Source organism: Oncorhynchus keta, chromosome 20 (genome assembly GCF_023373465.1).
Source record: "Oncorhynchus keta strain PuntledgeMale-10-30-2019 chromosome 20, Oket_V2, whole genome shotgun sequence".
Lineage (NCBI taxonomy): Eukaryota > Metazoa > Chordata > Actinopteri > Salmoniformes > Salmonidae > Oncorhynchus > Oncorhynchus keta.
This window is the reverse complement of record NC_068440.1, coordinates 10548496-10573232: the sequence shown is the minus strand read 5'-3', so window position 1 is coordinate 10573232 and position 24737 is coordinate 10548496. Positions and strand designations below refer to the sequence as shown.

At 42.0% G+C, this 24737-nt stretch overlaps 2 protein-coding genes and 1 long non-coding RNA gene across 3 annotated transcripts; all 3 read left to right on the top strand.

The window, feature by feature from the left end:
* Positions 1-551: 551 nt before the first annotated feature.
* Positions 552-4388, top strand: LOC127909809 (uncharacterized). Its single transcript, XM_052471839.1, has 13 exons — positions 552-747; positions 1494-1537; positions 1778-1855; positions 2001-2066; positions 2179-2265; positions 2462-2539; positions 2664-2744; positions 2863-2949; positions 3259-3363; positions 3598-3696; positions 3821-3868; positions 3982-4062; positions 4161-4388. The coding sequence occupies exons 1-13, from the start codon at positions 552-554 to the stop codon at positions 4386-4388; spliced, it is 1278 nt and encodes a 425-aa protein (XP_052327799.1).
* A 15564-nt stretch (positions 4389-19952) lies between these two features.
* Positions 19953-20772, top strand: LOC127909856 (uncharacterized). Its single transcript, XR_008072615.1, has 3 exons — positions 19953-20044; positions 20354-20458; positions 20693-20772. It is a non-coding gene; the product is annotated as an uncharacterized LOC127909856 (long non-coding RNA).
* Positions 20773-21308: 536 nt separating this feature from the next.
* On the top strand, positions 21309-24477 carry LOC127909808 (uncharacterized). The gene is made up of 7 exons (XM_052471838.1): positions 21309-21479; positions 21779-21825; positions 22932-23001; positions 23089-23178; positions 23858-23941; positions 24049-24153; positions 24321-24477. Exons 1-7 carry the CDS (start codon positions 21309-21311, stop codon positions 24453-24455), a joined length of 702 nt encoding a protein of 233 aa, XP_052327798.1. The 3' UTR covers positions 24456-24477.
* The last annotated feature ends 260 nt before the right edge of the window (positions 24478-24737 follow it).

Genomic DNA, 24737 nt, shown 5'->3' with positions numbered 1-24737 from the left:
GGCTGATTACCTGTGATATCTGCCACAATCCCCCACCCCTCTACACAGGATGTTTTGATACAGATTTAGGATCTTAATTTGAATTATGTTTTAGTCCCACGCGTGGAAGTTGAATGCTTTGACAAATCGAATGTGAAAGTGAGAGTGGTTCAGTGAGTGGGCTCGACCTTGAACAGGAAGATGATGAATGCAGGAAAGAACGTTCCTTTTCAAAACCATGGAGAGCGCATTATGTATTGTGACGCAGCCCCTTTTTCTACTCCGTGTTAGAGACATATGTATTTGCTAAACTGCTCTAATCCCACTGCTCTCTAATCCATGGTTCACAATTTTATAAACTCCCAAATCATCCCCAAAATGCAATTTAATTGATGTAACTGTTGAGTGTTTTTTAATCAGTTTGGTAAACATGTTCCTCCCATTGTGACATTGCCAACCATTCCGAATGGAATAATTTGACGTATTAATGGTTCCCTATAAAACCCTTTAATTCTAAGAAAGTGTCATATGGTCTTGAACTCGGTCAAAACACAGCAGCATGAAGGGCGATAATGAGTAGGCCTACGTTCAGTAGTTTTTTGAAAGCGACCACGCTGAGATTGCTCCGCGAGCGGCCGCTTCTGTGTGCAGCTGGCCTGGTGATCGCGACGGGTTCGGCAGTCTACTTTCATAACAAATATTACGGCGTCGGTGAGGATGAACCGGCCACCTTGGAGATCGTGGACCGTGTTGTCACGTTTGAAGAGGGTACATTTACATATTTTACAATGTCTAAATAGCAATACTGACTGTATAAACGTGTAGAAAAAAGGAGGAAGGGAAGCGCTGCTAAGGAACACAATAGTAGATTTTGGTAGACAGAAGGTGCTCTTTGGTAAAAGGGGTAAATTGGCCGTCTAAATGAAAGGAGGACCAAGGCACTCTTCATAAAATTAATGAAAATGCCTTTATTTGTATGGAATGTTCAATGGAAAGTTTTTAAACATTGTTTCCCTTGAACATGACATACAAATGAAGGCATTTTAATGAATGATATGAAGAGTTCCGTGGTCCTCCTTACTTTTTGACATGCTGTATATAGTCCGGACTGAAACTATATTCAGGCGTTGTCTAAAATGGCACCCTATACCCTATTCCCTATTTTTTTTTTTTTTTACCAGGGCCCATAGTAATATGGTCAAAAGGCTCTGGTTAATAGTAGTGCTATAAATAGGGAATAGGGTGCCATTTAGGAGTGATTTGATGACATGATGATGGCTAGTAATTCCTCTATTAACAACAACAAACGAACATGCTCCTCTGAAACCAAACTTTTTCTTTAGGTTTAATTGAAGATATTGGTACATTATGCAGACACATAAATACAATGTGATATCATACAATATAAACACAATTCAATTATAAGATCAGCCTAACTACATGGACAGATGTTTGGTGTCTTGTAGTATTTCTTCAACTTAGAGAAAATAATCCTTTATTGTTTATTCATGAAGATCATGATCCCACCCTGGACCAGGAGGACCCAGTCCTTGTTCAGGTAAGAATACTGTAGGCCTATCAATAGTCTGGGTACCGGTAGGTTTCTGCTCTCTTGCCAATTCCATCGTGGCAAAATGATATTTGCATGACAATCCCATAGGGAGTTGTCAGAGAGCTGAAACTACCTGGCACCCAGGCTATAACAATACTGCTTCATTATCAGGACTGGTTCAATAACAATCTGACATTCAAACTGTAATTTTACTGACTTGAAAATGGATCCTGATTTATTCCTTAGTTTGTGGAGGAGGAGGTTGGGCAGCGTCCCTGTCTGGCTTTAGTCCCTTGGTCTGGACCTCTGTGGGTTCCCAGCTCTGTAAGTCCAACAGTACTGATACTCTCTTGTCTTCACTCTGGTCTATTGACTGGTTTATGTAACTTAAACACAAACATGATGTTTTCTGAACAACAATATGGGAATACATTTCTGTAAACATATTCCATGTTTTTTACAACTGCAGCTGACTTATTACCTTACCCTTGCTGGGAGGATGATAGTGAGAGAGCTGGCAGTGTTAAACACACAGGTAACCATGCAGATTATTGGACAAAGATCATATTTTCTAATAGGCATGATTACCTTCAGTATCCACTATGGTCGTGAAATACTTTGTTGTCCTTTCCCTCATTTTCTCACAGATTTTCATGATGGAGCAGCCTATTTTCTCCTGTTTCACTCCTGTAGGGAGGTTGGTGTGGGAGGAACTGTCTTCTCAAACTGAACAGGTAGCCATTCATATGCAGGTACCTCAGATGTTTCCTCAACCTTAGAACACAGACCTGTGTAGTTCAACTGCCAAATCTTTTAGCATCTATAATCTGTGGCCACCACTTGCGATCCTCCCTAAACATCTGTCACTCCTTTAGGCTACCAGTCTATCATTCAAACAGACTCTTAAATTGATACTGTCTTGTTCCTCAGTATGTGGATGAGGAGGTTCAGCAGCAGCCCGGTCTGACTTTAATCTCTTGGTCTGGACCTCAGTGGGTTTCAAGCGCCGTGAGTGCATCCATGCTGATACTCTCTGGTCTTTAGGGGGGCTTAAACATAAACATAACGTTCTCTGAAGAAGAAAAAAACATATGGAAATGCATTTCTGTAAACATATTCCCTTTTGTTATAGCCTGTCAAACTGCAGCCAACGTATTACCTTACCCATGCTGGGAACACGCTGGTGAGAGAGCTGTCAGTATTAAATACACAGGTAACCATGCAGAAAATTAACCAATGCTCATGTGATCTAATAGGGATAATTACCTTCAGTATCCACTATGGTAGATTAATACTTTGATGTCTTTAAAGCTGTTTCTTATTTTTCACAGATTTTCATGATGGAACAGCCGATTTTCATCTGTTTCACTCCTGTAGGGAGGATGGTGTGGGAGGAACTGACTTCTCAAACTGAACAGGTAGCCATTCATGTGTAGATACTTCAGATGTTTCCTTAACATTTGAACACAGACCTGTGTAGTTCAACTGCAAACCCTTTTAGAATCTATAATGCAGTGGCCTCATTTTGAGATCCTCCATATACCAGTCGGTCACTCCTATAGGCTACCAGTCAATCATTCAAACTGACTCATAAATTGATCCTGTCTTGTTCCTTAGTATATGGATGAGGAGGTTGGGCAGCAGCCCTGTCTGGATTTAATCCCTTGGTCTGTTTATTAATAATCACAGAGAAAGCTATACAATTAGGGGATGTCTTTGTTTTGCAGCCAAATAGTGAAGACTCTGGTTTTCCCTTTGAGAAGATGCAGCTGGTTGGGAACTGGGGTTCGTTTCATTTCCATACCTGGATCATCCGTTATGGACGAGTGCAGGTACTTCAGACATATTCTTAACATTTATGAACACACCTGTGTGTTCTAACTCCCATTTGTCTCTGGGGTTTCTTTTGTATGTCTGGTCCTAATTGAAACCTAGAGGAAAGTTGTTGTACGAACATCATGTGGGCTCTATATCACTGCCAGTGGTGATCACCTGCCAAATGATATAGAAATCTACATCTAAAATATACAGAGAGGTGTGCAGACTGAAGCTGTTTTTCCTTATAGCAAAACGAAGAGGACATGCATCACCTGTGCATTGTGAGGGGAGTGGAGAAACAGCTGTGGTGGAGCAGAGTCATTCAGGAAAAAATCCTGGACCCATGGGTGAGAGATTCTCAACTGATCTTTCATCTCAAATGCACCTGTTTTGTGTCAAATGATGTACAAAATATAGGGCTACTTATATTTCCTGAATGAAATGTAATTTTGCCATGTGCCTCTTTGAAAGGGTAATGTCCAGGTGGTCCTCACCAACAAGGAGGTGACTGGTATTAAGGTACAGTCAAACACTCATAAAAGAAAATGGAAAGTGGCAAATGTCCATTTACCTATTTAAATAAATGTTGACAAAATGAAATTATACATTTAAATTTCTATCCTCATTTTTAGTTCCTTGGTAGAAGGATCCATGGACTCAGGTCTTGCCTCGTCAAGAGGAGGTCAGAGTTCACCTATTATGAGGACGCCCAGGTATGCCTCGTTGTTTCTCTGTGGTAGGATTTATTTCAGTGTTTGGTTGAGGGGTTTTCAACATTGTGGTTGGGCTGACGGTGTTGTTTGTTAAACAGCAGGTGGATATCTCCACCACAGTGGAGGGGTTCCAGGAGAGGGGGGATGACATGATGACGTATCAGTTCTCTACCTCTGACATTATCACCACCCCTCATGAGCCGTCCTCTGGCTCCTCTCAGCAGTTCCCCCAGGATTCTCCACCTCCCCCTCCGCCTCCCCCGTTCCCTTCCCCTCCACCTTACCACTTTACCCAGGACCAGACCCTGACAGCACTCCTCAGGTAAAACTCTTTCTACAGTCAATAACCCTTTTTTATTTGTTTTCCTGACATGTGTACTTGTGTGTACAGGTGTGTGTCTCAGTGTCATTGTGTTCCAAGCACAGTGTTTTGGTTTCAACAGGTTTGTCAAGTTTTTAGGTCAGGATGAAAGTATTGTTATGATGTCACTGAATGTTTTGTCCTCTTCAGTTGCAGGTGAAATGCAGTTTAGTATTTATTTTATTTACTTATCTAGGAACAAATTCTTAAGTGACTTACCTTGGGAGCCCAGAGTTGATGTTAATGTGATGTCTGTTTTAGGAGTTTGTGGAGGAGCAACATAATGTTGCAGATGTGCCCCAGCTGTGGTGAGTTTGCTTTCATGTGTTCATCTATAGTAAAAACATTTGCTTTGAAATAATCTGCCCCTATATTGTAGTTATACAGATGCAGGACCTTAATAACCTTTTACTGCAGTGGGCTAAATCAGGTTCACTGTCAGGATCGTCATAAGAACACTCGTACCAAAGCGCAGCGTGAAATCGGTTCGACATCTTTTATTTGAAGTGAACCGCACAAAAACAATAAAGAATAAACGAAACGTTATGATCTGGAGTGCTCAAAGGCAACAACACAAAAACAAGATCCCACAAAACACAGAGGGGAAATGGCTGCCTAAATATGATTCCCAATCAGAGACAACAATAAACAGCTGCCTCTGATAGGGAACCATACCAGGCCAACATAGAAAAAAACAACCTAGATTACCCACCCTAGTCACACCCCAACCTAACCAAAAAAGAGAATAAAAAAGGCTCTCTATGGTCAGGGTGTGACTGTCACACACAGTGTTTCTTAGTAGTCTTAAACAAATCTACCTTGAAACAAAAGTATACATCTCACACACATGGATATAGTCTTAAAAAAGAAGACACCATTAGCATTTCAGATATAGAGTTGAAACACTTTATATACACTACCGTTCAAAAGTTTTCAAACACCTACTCAGTCAAGGGTTTTCTTTATTTTTACTCTTTTCTACGTTGTAGAATAATAGTGAAGACATCAAAACTATGAAAGAACACATGGAATCAAAATATATTTTATGTTTGAGATTCTTCAAATAGTCACCCTTTGCCTTGACAACAGCTTTGCACACTCTTGGCATAGGAAATATTTGTTATTATGTGGATTATATTTGACAATTTTGAAGGGGTTGCTAGATTTTTCGTTAGGGCAAATCAAGTCTGTAATTACAAACTTTAAAAGCCTTTTTAAAACTAAAATACACTACAAGTGTCTCAGCAACAAACGACGGATCAAATTAAGATCCTACATTGGTATGGTTTTTATAAATCCTGCAGTTGTAACATAGGCTAACATAAAAGGATATCTTCATCTCATGGCATTAATGTATGCTTTAGCTTCTTATGTTGCACATTTGCTACTAAACATTTCTATTTACAGGAGTTACTTTGGAAACCAAGGGACAAGCAACTTCTCTCTGAGGCTGGCCGGTATCCGATGTGCTATGGAGGTGAGAAAGTGTGAATTTACCACCTTTTGAATTTCATTTGATGTACATTTCTGTACCATTTCTAAATATACTGTCTTGTTCTCACAGGCTCTGACATCCTCAGACAGTACCTCCCTTAATTACCTCACCCACGCTGGGAGGATGGTGTTGAGTGGACTGTCCGAGCTCAACCAGCAGGTAACCATTCAAATAATTGTACAACATTCATCAGACCAGATATATAGTTCCCACTGGGCACAGATGTCATTTCAGCGTGTCGTTTTTAGTTACATTTGGTTGAGTTGTCAACTAATGTGAATCCAATCAAAAAAAATCTACCAGGTCATTGGACTTAGGTTAAAAGTTTGGTGAAAAAAATATGTTGATGACTTTTTTCAATACGAATCAGTTTTCCATGTTGATTCAACATCATCACATTACATTGTTGTTGTTGAAATGACAAGGAAACAAAGTTGATTCAACCAGTCTTTGCCCAGTGGCTTACATTTAGGCAATAGTGATTCATAAGGTTTAGTTGAAAAGTTCCAATGTCTTACAAGCCAAACAATCAGAGGCCCTCTGAATTACAGACCTGAAGCTTTGAGTTTATGATCCAAGTTCTAAGGAATTGTATGATTGTTTTGTTTTGAGGATGTGAGGCAGTTTCAGCAGGCCTACGACATCCTGGTGAACTTCATTAATGAGCCAGCAAACAGGGAGCGACTAGAGCTGGAGATGGCTCTTGTAGGAGTAGGTTTACATGCAAGCTTTAGCGTTAGCTGCAGGCACCGTCTGCTCATCCAACATCTACTCAATGAGTCTTTCTAAAGTGCTTGTCAATGAAAAATATGTAATTATCTTATTTGTTTGACTTCAGATAAACCACATCAATTTCACAGATGTATTTTATGAATTCGTTCTACTGAGCCTTCTTGAAGGAAAAACATCTCTTCCAACATCTGTAAGTGACCCTAATAATGTAAACATCCTGTTGTTTATCTACCCCATCCACACTGTAGCCATACCAGGTCTGTAGACACTCACTCATGTCCCCTGTTCCTACTCCAGAGGCCTGGTACCTTCTATTATCTGCTCATGGAAGTGATGATGAGGATTCGCCCTCCTGGAGGAGCCTGGACAGAGTCTGCTGGGAACTTCTACCTCCTCATTAAGGTGCATATTTATTTATTTATTCTCTCTCTCTCTCTCTCTCTCTCTCTCTCTCTCTCTCTCTCTCTCTCTCTCTCTCTCTCTCTCTCTCTCTCTCTCTCTCTCTCTCTCTCTCTCTCTCTCTCTCTCTCTCTCTCTCTCTCTCTCTCTTGAACTGTGTGTGATGGTTTGTCATCCTTTTCTTTGTAGCTGGTCATTAACTATTTGTTGATGATGATGATGTGTCTGTTGTCTTCAGGATCAGATGAAGGCGTGGTTGGACTCCATCTTCAACCTCGATGAGTCCATCTATGAAAGCCCACAGAGGCTCTCGTGGCAGGTGATGGAGATTCTAGAAATGCAGGTTGACTTCCTCCTGTCCAGCCTGGATTAAGGGTCCCAAACTGAGCTGAGGATCCCAAACACAAAATAAAGTATTTTGCATTTAAACATTATCTGTCAATCTCAAACTAATTTTAAATCATGTTAAATCAAATCAAAGCACATTTTATTGGTCACAAACACATGCTTAGCAGATGTTAATGCGAGTGTAGCGAAATGCTTGTGCTTCTAGTTCTGACCGTGCAGTAATATTTAAAAAGTAATCTAACAATTTCAAAACAACTACCTTATACACACACAAGTGTAAAGGAATGAATAAGAATATATACATGTAAATATATGGATGAGAGATGGCCGTGCGGCTTTGGCAAGATGTAGTAGATGGTATAGTACAGTATATACATATGAGATGAGTAATGTAGGGTATGTAAACATTATATAAAGTGGCATTGTTTAAAGTGACCAGTGATACATTTATTACATCCAATTTTTTATTATTTAAGTGGCTAGAGATTAGAGTCAGTATGTTGGCAGCAGCCACTCAATGTTAGTGATGGCTGCTTAACCTCACTCGGGAATGTGGGACGCTAGCGTTCGATGTCCATCATTTATGTCCAAATACCTCCTTTTTGTTCTCGTGTTTAGCCCAGTAATCCAAATTCATGAGGCGCGAGCAGCCAAAAGTCAAAACGTTCCGTTACAGTCCGTAGAAACATGTCAACGATGTATAGAATCAATCTTTAGGATGTTTTTAGCATAAATCTTCAATAATGTTTCAACCGGAGAATTCCTTTGTCTGTAGAAATGCAGTGGAACGCAAGCTAACTCTCACGTGAACGTGCGTGATCAGCTCATGCCACTCTGGCAGATGTCTGTGTAACGGCTTTCTTCCTGGGAAGGAGAGGCGGACCAAAACGCAGGGTGGTTAGGGTTAAAAAAATTTAATAAAGAAGAATACAGAGAAAACACTACAAATATACAAAACAATAAATGTGAAAATCGAAAACAGTCCTGTGTGTTGAAACAAAGGTGCGGACTCCGACCGCACAACCTAAACCTATAGGGGAGGGTCTGGGTGGGCATCTGTCCGCGGTGGCGGCTCTGGCGCTGGACGTGGACCCCACTCCATAGTCCACTTCCTTAGCGTCCTTGAGTGGCGACCCTCGCCGCCGACCTGGGCCTAGCAACCCTGACAAAGGACTCCACTGGACTGAGGGGCAGCTCCGGACTGAGGGGCAGCTCGGGACTGAGGTAGCTCAGGAATGAGGGGTAGCTCAGGACTGATGGGTAGCTCAGGCCTGAGGGGTAGCTCAGGACTGAGGGGTAGCTCAGGACTGAGAGGTAGCTCAGGACTGAGAGGTAGCTCAGGACTGAGAGGTAGGGGGAGTTGGCTCAGGTCTGGCTCCTGACTCTGCCACACTCTCCCTGTGTCCCCCAATACATTTTTGGGCTGCCTCTCAGGCTTCCAGCCGCTCTGCCGTGCTAGCTCCTCACAATGCCGCCTCTCTGCTTTCGCTGCCTCCAGCTTGGCTTTGGGGCGGCAATATTCCCCTGGCTCTGCCCAGGGTCCTTTCCCGTCTAGGATCTCCTCCCAAGTCCATTTTTCCAAATAGTGCAGCCTCTCCCACTGCTGCTGCTGCTGCTGCTGCTGCTGCTGCTGCTGCTGCTGCCTCTGTTGCTTCTCCTGCTGCTGCTGTTGCTGCTGCTGCTGCTGCTGCTGCTGCCGCTGTCTGTTAATCACCCACAAACCCCAACACAAAACAAGCTACCTAAATATGGTTCCCAATCAATGACTAACAACACTGCCTCTGATTGAGAACCATATCAGGCCAACCACAGAAACAGACAAACTAGACACACAACATAGAATGCCTATCCTGCTCACGTTCTGACCAACACTAAAACAAGGAAAACACACAAGAACTATGGTCAGAACGTAACAGTCTGACTCATTCAGCTCCCATTCCCCTCCTTCACAGTAGAAGCATCAAAGACTGTTGACATCTAGTGGAAGCCTTAGGAAGTGCAATATGACCCCATAGACACTGTATATTCGATAGGCAATGACTTGAAAACTACAAACCCCAGATTTCCCACTACCTGGTTGGATTTTTCTTCTCAGGTTTTTGCCTGCCATATGCGTTCTGTTATACTCACAGACATCATTCAAACAGTTTTAGAAAGTTCAGAATGTTTTCTATCCAAATCTACTAATTATATGCATATTCTGGCTTTTATGGCTGAGTAGCAGGCAGTTTAATTTGGGCACGCTTTTCATACAAAATTCCGAATGCTGCCCTAGAGAAGTTAACAGTCTGATGGCCTTGATGATCTGTTTGGCCATCTGTTACATCGAGTGGTGTAGGTGTCCTGGAGGGCAGGTAGTTTGCCCCCAGTGATATGTTGTGCAGAACTCACTACCCTCTAGAGAGCATTACGGCTGTGGGAGGAGCAGTTTCCGTACCAAGCGGTGATACAGCCCGACAGGATGCTCTCGATTGTGCATCTGTAAAAGTTTGTTTGTGTTTTCGTTGACAAGTCGAATTTCTTCAGCCTCCAGAGGTTGAAGAGGCGCTGTTGCGCCTTCTTCATCACGCTGTCTGTGTGGGTGGACCAGTTCAGTTTGTCCGTGATGTATACGCAGAGGAACTTAAAACTTTCTCCACCACGGTCCCGTCGATGTGGATAGGGGGGTGCTCACTCTGCTGTTTCCTGAAGTCCACGATCGTCTCGTTTGTTTTGTTGACGTTGAGTGTGAGGTTATTTTCCTGACACCACACTCCGAGGGCCCTCAACTCCTCCCTGTAGGCCATCTCGTCATTGTTGGTAATCAAGCCTGCCACTGTAGTGTCGTCTGCAAACTTGATGATTGAGTTGGAGGCGTGCATGGCCACGCACTCATTTGTCAGCTCAAGCCATCTCCAGTGACCATACGCCCAGATTAGCTGCAGGGAACTAGAGTGGAGACAATAAAAACACAGACACTAACAGAACAGAAATATCCTCCTATTTGTTAAGTGTTAATTGGTAACTATTAATATCAAACAAATCATGTAAATGTATAATTTTTCTATCACAGAAGTCAGATAATAAGTTCCGTGTGTGCAATAATGGTGTTTAACATGATTTTTCAATGACTACCTCATCTCTGTACCCTACACATACAATTATCAAATCAAATTTGATTTGTCACATGTGCCGAATACAACAGGTGTAGTAGAACTTATAGTGAAATGCTTACTTAAATGCTCTTAACCAACAATGCAGTTCAAGAAATAAAGTTGATAAAATATTTACTGAATAAACTAACTAAAATCAAATGAAATGTACATAACAATAACGATGACTGGGCCTTTCTGTGACACCGCCTAGTTTATAGGTCCTGGATGTCAGGAAGCTTGGCCCCAGTGATTTACTGGTCCATACACACTCCTGTAGCGCCTTACGGTCAGGATGCTCTCGATGGCACAGCTCTAGAACTTCTTGAGGATCTGGGGACCCATGTCAAATATTTTCAGTCTCTTGAGGAGGAAAACGTGTTGTCGTGCCCTCTTCACATCTGTCTTGGTGTGTTTGGATCATGATAGTTTGTTGGTGATGTGGACACCAAGGAACTTGAAACTCTCGACCCGCTCCACTTCAGTCCCGTCGATGTTAATAGGGGGCCTGTTCGGCCTGCCATTTCCTGTAGTCCACAATCAGCTCCTTTGCCTTACTCACATTGAGAGAGAGGTTGTTGTCCTGGTACCACAATGCCAGGTCTCTGACCTCTGTCCTCCTCCCTATTATCTGTAAGGTCCCCCAATCGAGCAGTGAACTTCAAACACAGATTAAACCACAAAGACCAGGGAGGTTTTCCAATGCCTCACAAAGAAGGGCACCTATTGGTAGATGGGTAAAAAAAGCAGACATTAAATATCCCTTTGAGCATTGTGAAGTTATTAGTTACACTTTGGCTGGTGTACCAATTCACCCAGTGACTACTAATTAATCGTCAATAATGATGAGTGAGAACGTTGCAGACACACAATTATCATAAGCGCAAAACATGCTAACCTCCCACCATTACAATAACAGGGGAGGTTAGCATTTCTGGGGTGTATGATATTTATACCTCTTGTAACTTTCTCACTCCTCAGTATTCACGATTCATTCAGGATTATCCCTAATCATGGTCGCATCCACATTAAAGTAGATGTGTTTAGAAACATATTCTATTCTTATCTACAATAAAAGTGACTCCAAAATGACACAATACATTATTTACCATTAATTTCTGTTGGGCACAAAATAATCTGAAACACAACCAAAACAAAGAGCAAATGCATCCAACAACTTTGTAGAGTCACAAGCTTGATGAAGTCATTAATGTGGTGTCAATATGGGACCAAGTACCTTTTACTACTTTAATACACATATAAGTGAATTGTCCCAATACTTTTGGTCCCCTAAAATGGGGGACAACATGCAAAAAGTGCTGTAATTTCTAAAGGGTTCAACCGATATGGATGGAAATACCCTCAAATTAAAGCTGACAGTCTGCCCTTTAACCCCATAGTCTATGTATAATTTAAATCTAAAGTCCTGGAGTACAGAGCCAAAACAACAACACATTTGTGGCTGTCCCAATACTATTGGAGCTCACTGTATGTGCATGCAATTTATCTTTATGAATAAAATACAGTAGTTATCTTCAATGGGTTTGGCCATTGATCTTTGGCTAAAAGATAAGTCATCATTATCTCTGAGTGCTCTTTCACATTGCTGTTACAAATATTTCATATGTCTGAAGTAAAATATAAAGTGATTTTCTTGGAAATATAAAAACAACCACATCAGCGAATTCAAGGTGCTATTAGAAGCAACATTGAGTCACATTAAATCTCTCACTGTCACAGTCTTCCTCCTCTTCATCTGAAGAGGAGAGGCGAGAAGGATCAGAGGACCAAAATGCGGCGTGGTATGTGAATTTTAATCAAGAGAACACTGAACACTGCAACACTATACAAAAGAGTAACAAAAACAATAAACCAATGACAACCGTGAAGCTACAAATGAGACCTGTGCTGAACACAAGCCACTAACATAGACAATCACCCACAAATAAACAGTGCAACCCAGGCTACCTAAGTATGATTCTCAATCAGAGACAACAAATGACACCTGCCTCTGATTGAGAACCATACTAGGCCGAAACATAGAAATCCCAAATCATAGAAAATCAAACATAGACTGCCCACCCAACTCACGCCCTGACCATACTAAATAAATACAAAACAAAGGAAATAAAGGTCAGAACGTGACACTCACGTAGTCTCCTTGTGTACGATCCGAACATGTTCAAATCAATTTAAACTTCATGTGCAGACAAACGGGGAATGAGCAATGCACAAGAGGAATACAATTTTTTTCTCCTCTTCGTTATCAAATGATGCTTTTTTCTGTGCTGAAGCCCCTTGGCAGAACATTTACATGCAGCCTAAGAGCCATGGAGGGAATTAAGCATTTATCTCCTTCACGGGGGATTAGTTTAATTAAGATTTTGAAGTGAGGGTGAAATAGGGAAAACAGTAATGTGGAGTTCTGTAGAGTTATGGAGGAGCTCTGCAAACCAACATTCAATGGAGGTCCTGAAGAAAGCATCCTTTCTTGATAATGTAGTCCGTGACATGGTCACATTAGCCATCTGTCACGGGATTCTTCTGTTGAAGGAGAGGCGGACCAAAACGCAGTGTGGTAATTTAAATACATCTTTAATAAGGATTAAAATAGAACAATATACAAAAACAAGAAACGTGAAAAACCGAAAACAGCCGCAAAACCTGAACCTATTGGGGAGGGTCTGGGTGGGCATCTGTCCGCGGTGGCGGCTCTGGTGCTGGACGTGGCCCCCACTTCACCATAGTCTTAGTCCGCCCCATTGTCCGCTTCCGTGGCCTCCTAACCACGGCGACCCTTGTAAATGAACCCACTGGACTGAGGGGCAGCTCGGGACAGAGGGGCAGCTCTGGACAGAGGGGCAACTCGGGACAGACTGACGACTCTGGCAGATCCTGGCTGACTGGCGGCTCTGGCAGATCCTGGCTGAATGGTGGCCCTGACAGATCATGGCTGAAAGGCGGCCCTGGCAGATCATGGCTGACTGGCGGAACTGGCGGATCCTGGCTGACTGGCGGCACTGGCGGCTCCTGGCAGACTGGCGGCACTGGCGGCTCCTGGCAGACTGGCGGCACTGGCGGCTCCTTGCAGACTGGCGGCACTGGCGGCTCCTTGCAGACTGGCGCCACTGGCGGCTCCTTGCAGACTGCCGCCACTGGCGGCTCCTTGCAGACTGGCGGCACTGGTGGCTCAGGACAGACGGGAGACTCTGATGGCGCTGGGCAGACGGGCAGCTCCGGCAACGCTGGAGAGGAAGCCTCTGGCAGCGCTGGACTGAGGATCTCTGGTGCCTCTGGACTGAGGGGCTCTGGCGCCTCTGGACTGAAGGGCTCTGGCGCCTCTGGACTGAGGGGCTCTGGCGCCTCTGGAATGAGGGGCTCTGGCGCCTCTGGAATGAGGGGCTCTGGCGCCTCTGGACTGAGGGGCTCTGGCGCCTGTGGACTGAGGGGCTCTGGCGCCTCTGGACTGTGGGGCTCTGGCGCCTCTGGTCTGAGGGGCTCTGGCGGCTCTGGACTGAGGGGCTGTGGCGCCTCTGGACTGAGGGACAGGAGCTCTGGCAGCGCCGGACATGCGGGAGACTCCAGCTGCGCTGGAGAGGAGGAAGGCACTATAGGCCTGATGTGTGGTGCCGGCACTGGTGGTACTGGGCCGAGGACACGCACCTCAGGGCGAGTGAGAGGAGGAGAAACAGGGAGTACTGGGCTCTGGACACGCACAGGAAGCCTGGTGCAGGGGGCTGCCACCGGAGGGCTGGTGCGTGTAGGTGGCACTGTATGTCTATGGTGGCCTGCATTGGTTCCCAATCAGAGGGACCATATTTAGGTAGCCATTTTGTCTAGGGTATTTGTGGGTTCTTATTCTATGTTTAGTTGCCTGTCTGCACTATCCGTATTAGCTTCACAGTTCGTTTTGTTAGTTTGTTCAGTGTTCTTTCTTCATTGAAAGAAGAATGTATGCCTTGGTCTCCTCATTACAATGAACATGACACCCCGTGCTTCACGGTTGGGATGGTGTTCTTCGGCTTGCAAGCCTCCCCTTTTTTCCTCCAAACATAACGATGATCATTATGGCCAAACAGTTCTATTTTTGTTTCATCAGACCAGAGGTCATTTCTCCAAAAAGTACAATCTTTGTCCCCACGTGCAGTTGCAAACCGTAGTCTGGCTTTTATGGCGGTTTTGGAGCAGTGGCTTCTCCCTTGCCGAGCGGCCTTTCATGTTATTGTCGATATAGGACTAGTTTTTACTGTGGTTATAGATACTTTTGTACCGGTTTCCTCCAGCATCTTCACACGGTTGTTTGCTGTTGTTCTGGGATTGATTTTCACTTTTCGCACCAAAGTACATTCATCTCTAGGAGACAGAGTGGTATGACGGCTGCGTGGTCCCATGGTGTTCATACTTGCATACTATTGTGTGTACAGATGATCGTGGTACCTTTGGAAATTGCTCCCAAGGATGAACCAGACTTGTGGAGGTCTACAATAGTTTTTCTGAGGACTTGGCTGATTTTAAAAAATAATGTCAAGCAAAGAGGCACTGCATTTGAAGATAGGCCTTAAAATACATCCACAGGTACACCTCCAATTGACTCTAATTATGTCAATTAGCCTATCAGAAGCTTCTAAAGCCATGGCATCATATTCTGGAATTTTCCAAGCTGTTTAAAGGCACAGTCAACTTTGTGTATGTCAACTTCTGACCCACTGGAATTGTGATACAGTGAAATAATCTGTATGTAAACTATTGTTGGAAAAATGACTTGTGTCATGCACAAAGTAGATGTCCTAACCGACTTGCCAAAACTATAGTTTGATAGCAAGAAATTTGTGAAGTGGAGTTTTAAAGACTCCAACCCAAGTGTATGTAAACTTCCGACATCAACTACATACGTATACATACACACAAACGCATATATATATATATTTCATATATATTTTCCTTTATTAATTTCTAACCCTACCACCCCTCCCTAATTGGAGTAAACCTGGGAACAATAACACTTAGGCCTCTACTTCCAGGTTATACATACTATATACTACTTTACAATAGTTATATTTTGTTTGATTTTAGTCCTGTCCTTCCTCTACCCTCAACCTCTCTCATCTATTTCTGATGTCCATCCAGTTTGATTTCTATTTGCCATATATTTTTAACTGTGCTGTTTCACAGATGAACCAATTTAGGAGATAAGGTCAGAACCAGAAAAAGCTTTGCTATTGACTACAAAGATTCTATTTGCTATTTTATGAGTGTGTTAAGATCGCACGATGTGGTTGTGGGGATATCAGTGCAAGAGTATGTGTAAACAACATTTTATAAACAAGTTTGTAGTATTTCAGCAGTAGTACTTAGTGGGTGTTGTGCAATGGTAGTAGAATGAGGCAATAATTGGCCATGAACCATAACACTTTCCACAGGAGAAACAGAATCACAAAGCAAGTAAACTCTAATGGTGTTCCCTACCCCTTTACAAGCTATATGTCTCATATAACTGTCTTAGATGTACACCATTTAAAAGTGAATATCTAAAATTAAGGACTTACGGGCCAAAATATAGTCTATATCTATCAGTCTTGATGACTTATTATGAGTCATCTGTTTTGTTCAACTTCAGACCACAACGTTTTATACACAGAAGGAAACAGCTGTCAGAAAGACAGCTCTCTCAGGCAGGAAAGGAGGCGAGCATGTATCACCTGCTTGCATTGTGAGATTAGATATGCAGACATTATTCTTGACATTGATGAACTTGTCAATCCAGTACAGTATATGCCATTACTGTAACAGGTTATCCTATTAGTAGAGGCATAGCTGTGAAAAATAAATCAATGCTGTCCTCTAATGGGCTCGAGGGCTTATTGCACCTGCAGGAGGGTTACTTACTGGCTCTTGGAGTTGCCAGTTCACCTCGCTGTCATCCAGAAGGCAAGATCAGTACAGGTGTATCAAAGCTGGAACCGAGAGTCTGAAAAACAGCTTCTGTCTCAAGGCCATCAGACTGTTAAGTAGGTCAGAGACTGTATGTGGGAAATCACTCTGGAAACTCGCATTCGTATTCCTTCAAGTTTGCATATCTAATGGTTACACTTCTGGGTTTGCAAAAATGTCAATTTTCCACACCCATCAGTAACTGTCTGTTTTGCATGGGAAAGGTTACAGACACCGCATCGATTTATTTGCTCCTCTTCTGATTTGAATAGACCCTGATAAAATAAGTAGTGTGTCTAGTTCAGACACATCCCCAAAGCCAACACCTCATTTGGCCGCCTTTTTTCCAGTTCTCTGCTGCTAGTGACTGGAACAAATTGCAAAAATTGCTGAAGCTGGAGACTTTTATTTAAACATCAGCTATCTGAGCAGCTAACAGAACGCTGCAGCTGTACATAGTCCATCTGTAAATAGCCCACCCAATCTACCTACCTCATCCCCATACTGTTTTTATTTACTTTTCTGCTCTTTTGCACACCAGTATCTCTACTTGCACAGTCTTACTTCCTGTGTGAAACAGCCATAAGAAGGAGACATTATTCAAATGAAATAGAAGAAGTTGGCTACCAGTGCTTTGTATGCTGTAACTGTCTTCCCATGGCTCAACATGGCTTGGCCTCAAACATTCAGATGACACACTCCTTCAAACAGTGAAGGTCAAATTTCCTGGTGGGTCAATGTAAGCTAAAGCTGACAGAGCTAATAGTCAGCTGTCTGAGAAGCTCAAACACGAAGGCTGACAATTTCAATTTGCAACATGACCTTGTGTTGGCATCCTTCTGGAGAAACTTGTTTTAAAGTGTTTGAAGTAGGAATCAAATCTCACACAAAATATATTTGACAATTAAAAGTGAAGTAATGCCAAAAACAACAAGCAGTCAATTATTCTTGGACTGTGCTAGACATGGACATGGGAGATGGTTGGCTGCCTTGATTGGCTGATGCTTAATGATTTTCAACAAGTGACTGGATGAGGCATAGGTTTAGCCAATAGCACATGGGTAGACCATACTTCAGGTCTCAAGAAGGAAACTTATTATGCTATACAAACTGTATCTATTACCTTGGGTGAGATCATGCCTATGGACATCCAGTTGCATTGTCAATGTTTGGATAATCCCCAAATGTGTAAACTTGGCTTTTACACAATGACTCAGCCTCTAAATGTAGTTTTTTTGCACCTAATTTGTTCATGGACAGTTCCACAAGTCCATATTTTCGGCTCATCCCCTTTCAACTGTCTCTTCTTCATATTCAGATCTACAAAGGCTGATTACCTGTGATATCTGCCACAATCCCCCACCCCTCTACACAGGATGTTTTGATACAGATTTAGGATCTTAATTTGAATTATGTTTTAGTCCCACGCCTGGAAGTTGAATACTTTAACAAATCGAATGTGAAAGTGAGAGTGGTTCAGTGAGTGGGCTCTACCTTGAACAGGAAGATGATGAATGCAGGAAAGAACGTTCCTTTTCAGAACCATGGAGAGCGCATTATGTATTGTGGCGCAGCCCCTTTTTCTACTCTGTGTTAGAGACATATGTATTTGCTAAACTGCTCTAATCCCACTGCTCTCTAAACCATGGTTCACAATTTTATAAACTCCCAAATCATCCCCAAAATGCAATTTAATTGATGTCACTGTTGAGTGTTTTTTAATCAGTTTGGTAAACATGTTCCTCCCATTGTGACATTGCCAACCATTCCGAATGGAATAATTTGACGTATTAATGATTCCCTATAAAACCCTTTAATTCTAAGAAAGTGTTATATGGTCTTGAACTCGGTCAAATCACAGCAGCATGAAGGGCGATAATGAGTAGGCCTACGTTCAGTAGTTTTTTGAAAGCGACCACGCTGAGATTGCTCCGCGAGCGGCGGCTTCTGTGCAGCTGGCCTGGTGATCGCGACGGGTTCGGCAGTCTACTTTCATAACAAATATTACGGCGTCGGTGAGGATGAACCGGCCACCTTGGAGATCGTGGACCGTGTTGTCACGTTTGAAGAGGGTACATTTACATATTTTACAATGTCTAAATAGCAATACTGACTGTATAAACGTGTAGAAAAAAAGGAGGAAGGGAAGCGCTGCTAAGGTACACAATATTAGGTTTTGGTAGACATAAGGTGCTCTTTGGTAAAAGGGGTAATTGGCCGTCTAAAGAAAGGAGGACCAAGGCACTCTTCATAAAATTAATGAAAATGCCTTTATTTGTATGGAATGTTCAATGGAAAGTTTTTAAAAATTGTTTCCTTGAACATTACATACAAATGAAGGCATTTTAATGAATGATATGAAGAGTTCCGTGGTCCTCCTTACTTTTTGACATGCTGTATATAGTCCGGACTGAAACTATATTCAGGTCTCGTCTAAAATGGCACCCTATACCCTATTCCTATTTATTTATTTCTACCAGGGCCCATAGTAATATGGTCAAAAGGCTCTGGTTAATAGTAGTGCTATAAATAGGGAATAGGGTGCCATTTAGGAGTGATTTGATGACATGATGATGGCTAGTAATTCCACTATTAACAACAACAAACGAACATGCTCCTCTGAAACCAAACTTTTTCTTTAGGTTTAATTGAAGATATTGGTACATTATGCAGACACATAAATACAATGTGATATCATACAATATAAACACAATTAAATTATAAGATCAGCCTAACTACATGGACAGATGTTTGGTGTCTTGTAGTATTTCTTCAACTTAGAAAACATAATCCTTTATTGTTTATTCATGAAGATCATGATCCCACCCTGGACCAGGAGGACCCCGTCCTTGTTCAGGTAAGAATACTGTAGGCCTATCAATAGTCTGGGTACCGGTAGGTTTCTGCTCTCTTGCCAATTCCATCGTGGCAAAATGATATTTGCATGACAATCCCATAAGGAGTTGTCAGAGAGCTGAAACTACCTGGCACCCAGGCTATAACAATACTGCTTCATTATCAGGACTGGTTCAATAACAATCTGACATTCAAACTGTAATTTTACTGACTTGAAAATGGATCCTGATTTATTCCTTAGTTTGTGGATGAGGAGGTTGGGCAGCGTCCCTGTCTGGCTTTAGTCCCTTGGTCTGGACCTCTGTGGGTTCCCAGCTCTGTAAGTCCAACAGTACTGATACTCTCTTGTCTTCACTCTGGTCTATTGACTGGTTTATGTAACTTAAACACAAACATGATGTTTTCTGAAGAACAATATGGGAATACATTTCTGTAAACATACTCCATGTTTTTTACAACTGCAGCTGACTTATTACCTTACCCTTGCTGGGAGGATGATAGTGAGAGAGCTGGCAGTGTTAAACACACAGGTAACCATGCAGATTATTGGACAAAGATCATATTTTCTAATAGGCATGATTACCTTCAGTATCCACTATGGTCGTGAAATACTTTGTTGTCCTTTCCCTCATTTTCTCACAGATTTTCATGATGGAACAGCCGATTTTCATCTGTTTCACTCCTGTAGGGAGGTTGGTGTGGGAGGAACTGACTTCTCAAACTGAACAGGTAGCCATTCATGTGTAGATACTTCAGATGTTTCCTTAACATTTGAACACAGACCTGTGTAGTTCAACTGCCAACCCTTTTAGAATCTATAATACAGTGGCCTCCTTTTGAGATCCTCCATATACCAGTCGGTCACTCCTATAGGCTACCAGTCAATCATTCAAACTGACTCATAAATTGATCCTGTCTTGTTCTTTAGTATATGGATGAGGAGGTTGGGCAGCAGCCCTGTCTGGATTTAATCCCTTGGTCTGTTTATAAATAATCACAGAGAAAGCTCTACAATTAGGGGATGTCTTTGTTTTGCAGCCAAATAGTGAAGACTCTGGTTTTCCCTTTGAGAAGATGCAGCTGGTTGGGAACTGGGGTTCGTTTCATTTCCATACCTGGATAATCCGTTATGGACGAGTGCAGGTACTTCAGACATATTCTTAACATTTATGAACACACCTGTGTGTTTTAACTCCCATTTGTCTCTGGGGTTTCTTTTGTATGTCTGGTCCTAATTGAAACCTAGAGGAAAGTTGTTGTACGAAATTCATGTGGGCTCTATATCACTGCCAGTGGTGATCACCTGCCAAATGATATAGAAATCTACATCTAAAATATACAGAGAGGTGTGCAGACTGAAGCTGTTTTTCCTTATAGCAAAACGAAGAGGACATGCATCACCTGTGCATTGTGAGGGGAGTGGAGAAACAGCTGTGGTGGAGCAGAGTCATTCAGGAAAAATCCTGGACCCATGGGTGAGAGATTCTCAACTGATCTTTCATCTCAAATGCACCTGTTTTGTGTCAAATGATGTACAAAATATAGGGCTACTTATATTTCCTGAATGAAATGTAATTTTGCCATGTGCCTCTTTGAAAGGGTAATGTCCAGGTGGTCCTCACCAACAAGGAGGTGACTGGTATTAAGGTACAGTCAAACACTCATAAAAGAAAATGGAAAGTGGCAAATGTCCATTTACCTATTTAAATAAATGTTGACAAAATGAAATGATACATTTAAATTTCTATCGTCATTTTTAGTACCTTGGTAGAAGGATCCATGGACTCAGGTCTTGCCTCGTCAAGAGGAGGTCAGAGTTCACCTATTATGAGGACGCCCAGGTATGCCTCGTTGTTTCTCTGTGGTAGGATTTATTTCAGTGTTTGGTTGAGGGTTTTCAACATTGTGGTTGGGCTGACGGTGTTGTTTGTTAAATAGCAGGTGGATATCTCCACCACAGTGGGAGGGGTTCCAGGAGAGGGGGGATGACATGATGACGTATCAGTTCTCTACCTCTGACATTATCACCACCCCTCATGAGCCGTCCTCTGGCTCTTCTCAGCAGTTCCCCCAGGATTCTCCACCTCCCCCTCCGCCTCCCCCGTTCCCTTCCCCTCCACCTTACCACTTTACCCAGGACCAGACCCCTGACAGCACTCCTCAGGTAAAACTCTTTCTACAGTCAATAACCCTTTTTATTTGTTTTCCTGACATTTGTACTTGTGTGTACAGGTATGTGTCTCAGTGTCATTGTGTTCCAAGCACAGTGTTTTGGTTTCAACAGGTTTGTCAAGTTTTTAGGTCAGGATGAAAGTATTGTTATGATGTCACTGAATGTTTTGTCCTCTTCAGTTGCAGGTGAAATGCAGTTTAGTATTTATTTTATTTACTTATCTAGGAACAAATTCTTAAGTGACTTACCTTGGGAGCCCAGAGTTGATGTTAATGTGATGTCTGTTTTAGGAGTTTGTGGAGGAGCAACATAATGTTGCAGATGTGCCCCAGCTGTGGTGAGTTTGCTTTCATGTGTTCATCTATAGTAAAAACATTTGCTTTGAAATAATCTGCCCCTATATTGTAGTTATACAGATGTAGGACCTTAATAACCTTTTACTGCAGTGGGCTAAATCAGGTTCACTGTCAGGATCGTCATAAGAACACTCGTACCAAAGCGCAGCGTGAAATCGGTTCGACATCTTTTATTTGAAGTGAACCGCACAAAAACAATAAAGAATAAACAAAACGTTATGATCTGGAGTGCTCAAAGGCAACAACACAAAAACAAGATCCCACAAAACACAGAGGGGAAATGGCTGCCTAAATATGATTCCCAATCAGAGACAACAATAAACAGCTGCCTCTGATAGGGAACCATACCAGGCCAACATAGAAAAAAACAACCTAGATTACCCACCCTAGTCACACCCCAACCTAACCAAAAAGAGAATAAAAAGGCTCTCTATGGTCAGGTGTGACAGTCACACACAGTGTTTCTTAGTAGTCTTAAACACATCTACCTTGAAACAAAAGTATACATCTCACACACATGGATATAGTCTTAAAAAGAAGACACCATTAGCATTTCAGATATAGAGTTGAAACACTTTATATACACTACCGTTCAAACGTTTTCAAACACCTACTCATTCAAGGGTTTTCTTTATTTTTACTCTTTTCTACGTTGTAGAATAATAGTGAAGACATCAAAACTATGAAAGAACACATGGAATCAAAGTATATTTTATGTTTGAGATTCTTCAAATAGTCACCCTTTGCCTTGACAACAGCTTTGCACACTCTTGGCACACTCTTGGCATAGGAAATATTTGTTATTATGTGGATTATATTTGACATTTTTGAAGGGGTTGATAGATTTTTCGTTAGGGCAAATCAAGTCTGTAATTACAAACATTAAAAGCCTTTTTAAAACTAAAATACACTACAAGTGTCTCAGCAACAAACGACGGATCAAATTAAGATCCTACATTGGTATGGTTTTTATAAATCCTGCAGTTGTAACATAGGCTAACATAAAAGGATATCTTCATCTCATGGCATTAATGTATGCTTTAGCTTCTTATGTTGCACATTTGCTAAAAAACATTTCTATTTACAGGAGTTACTTTGGAAACCAAGGGACAAGCAACTTCTCTCTGAGGCTGGCCGGTATCCGACGTGCTATGGAGGTGAGAAAGTGTGAATTTACCACCTTTTGAATTTCATTTGATGTACATTTCTGTACCATTTCTAAATGTACTGTCTTGTTCTCACAGGCTCTGACATCCTCAGACAGTACCTCCCTTAATTACCTCACCCACGCTGGGAGGATGGTGTTGAGTGGACTGTCCGAGCTCAACCAGCAGGTAACCATTCAAATAATTGTACAACATTCATCAGACCAGATATATAGTTCCCACTGGGCACAGATGTCATTTCAGCGTGTCGTTTTTAGTTACATTTGGTTGAGTTGTCAACTAATGTGAATCCAATCAAAAAAAATCTACCAGGTCATTGGACTTAGGTTAAAAGTTTGGTGAAAAAAATATGTTGATGACTTTTTTCAATACGAATCAGTTTTCCATGTTGATTCAACATCATCACATTACATTGTTGTTGTTGAAATGACAAGGAAACAAAGTTGATTCAACCAGTCTTTGCCCAGTGGCTTACATTTAGGCAATAGTGATTCATAAGGTTTAGTTGAAAAGTTCCAATGTCTTACAAGCCAAACAATCAGAGGCCCTCTGAATTACAGACCTGAAGCTTTGAGTTTATGACCCAAGTTCTAAGGAATTGTATGATTGTTTTGTTTTGAGGATGTGAGGCAGTTTCAGCAGGCCTACGACATCCTGGTGAACTTCATTAATGAGCCAGCAAACAGGGAGCGACTAGAGCTGGAGATGGCTCTTGTAGGAGTAGGTTTACATGCAAGCTTGAGTGTTAGCTGCAGGCACCGTCTGCTCATCCAACATCTACTCAATGAGACTTTCTAAAGTGCTTGTCAATGAAAAATATGTAATTATCTTATTCGTTTGACTTCAGATCAACCACATCAATTTCACGGATGTATTTTATGAATTCGTTCTACTGAGCCTTCTTGAAGGAAAAACATCTCTTCCAACATCTGTAAGTGACCCTAATAATGTAAACATCCTGTTGTTTATCTACCCCATCCACACTGTAGCCATACCAGGTCTGTAGACACTCACTCATGTCCCCTGTTCCTACTCCAGAGGCCTGGTACCTTCTATTATCTGCTCATGGAAGTGATGATGAGGATTCGCCCTCCTGGAGGAGCCTGGACAGAGTCTGCTGGGAACTTCTACCTCCTCATTAAGGTGCATATCTATTTATTTATTTATTTATTCTCTCTCTCTCTCTCTCTCTCTCTCTCTCTCTCTCTCTCTCTCTCTCTCTTGAACTGTGTGTGATGGTTTGTCATCCTTTTCTTTGTAGCTGGTCATTAACTATTTGTTGATGATGATGATGTGTCTGTTGTCTTCAGGATCAGATGAAGGCGTGGTTGGACTCCATCTTCAACCTCGATGAGTCCATCTATGAAAGCCCACAGAGGCTCTCGTGGCAGGTGATGGAGATTCTAGAAATGCAGGTTGACTTCCTCCTGTCCAGCCTGGATTAAGGGTCCCAAACTGAGCTGAGGATCCCAAACACAAAATAAAGTATTTTGCATTTAAACATTATCTGTCAATCTCAAACTAATTTTAAATCATGTTAAATCAAATCAAAGCACATTTTATTGGTCACAAACACATGCTTAGCAGATGTTAATGCGAGTGTAGCGAAATGCTTGTGCTTCTAGTTCTGACCGTGCAGTAATATTTTAAAAGTAATCTAACAATTTCAAAACAACTACCTTATACACACACAAGTATGAAGGAATGAATAAGAATATATACATGTA

Excerpts from the sequence above, each read along its gene's own strand:
- LOC127909809 (XM_052471839.1), top strand. The coding sequence starts at position 552 with ATGAGTAGGCCTACGTTCAGTAGTTTTTTGAAAGCGACCACGCTGAGA. Across the intron at positions 2,266-2,461 it reads TGTCTTCTCAAACTGAACAG|TATGTGGATGAGGAGGTTCA; the intron begins GTAGCCATTCAT and ends CTTGTTCCTCAG. Across the intron at positions 3,869-3,981 it reads AGGAGGTGACTGGTATTAAG|TTCCTTGGTAGAAGGATCCA; the intron begins GTACAGTCAAAC and ends CCTCATTTTTAG.
- LOC127909808 (XM_052471838.1), top strand. The coding sequence starts at position 21,309 with ATGACGTATCAGTTCTCTACCTCTGACATTATCACCACCCCTCATGAG. Across the intron at positions 21,826-22,931 it reads GCAGATGTGCCCCAGCTGTG|GAGTTACTTTGGAAACCAAG; the intron begins GTGAGTTTGCTT and ends TTCTATTTACAG. Across the intron at positions 23,942-24,048 it reads AAACATCTCTTCCAACATCT|AGGCCTGGTACCTTCTATTA; the intron begins GTAAGTGACCCT and ends TTCCTACTCCAG.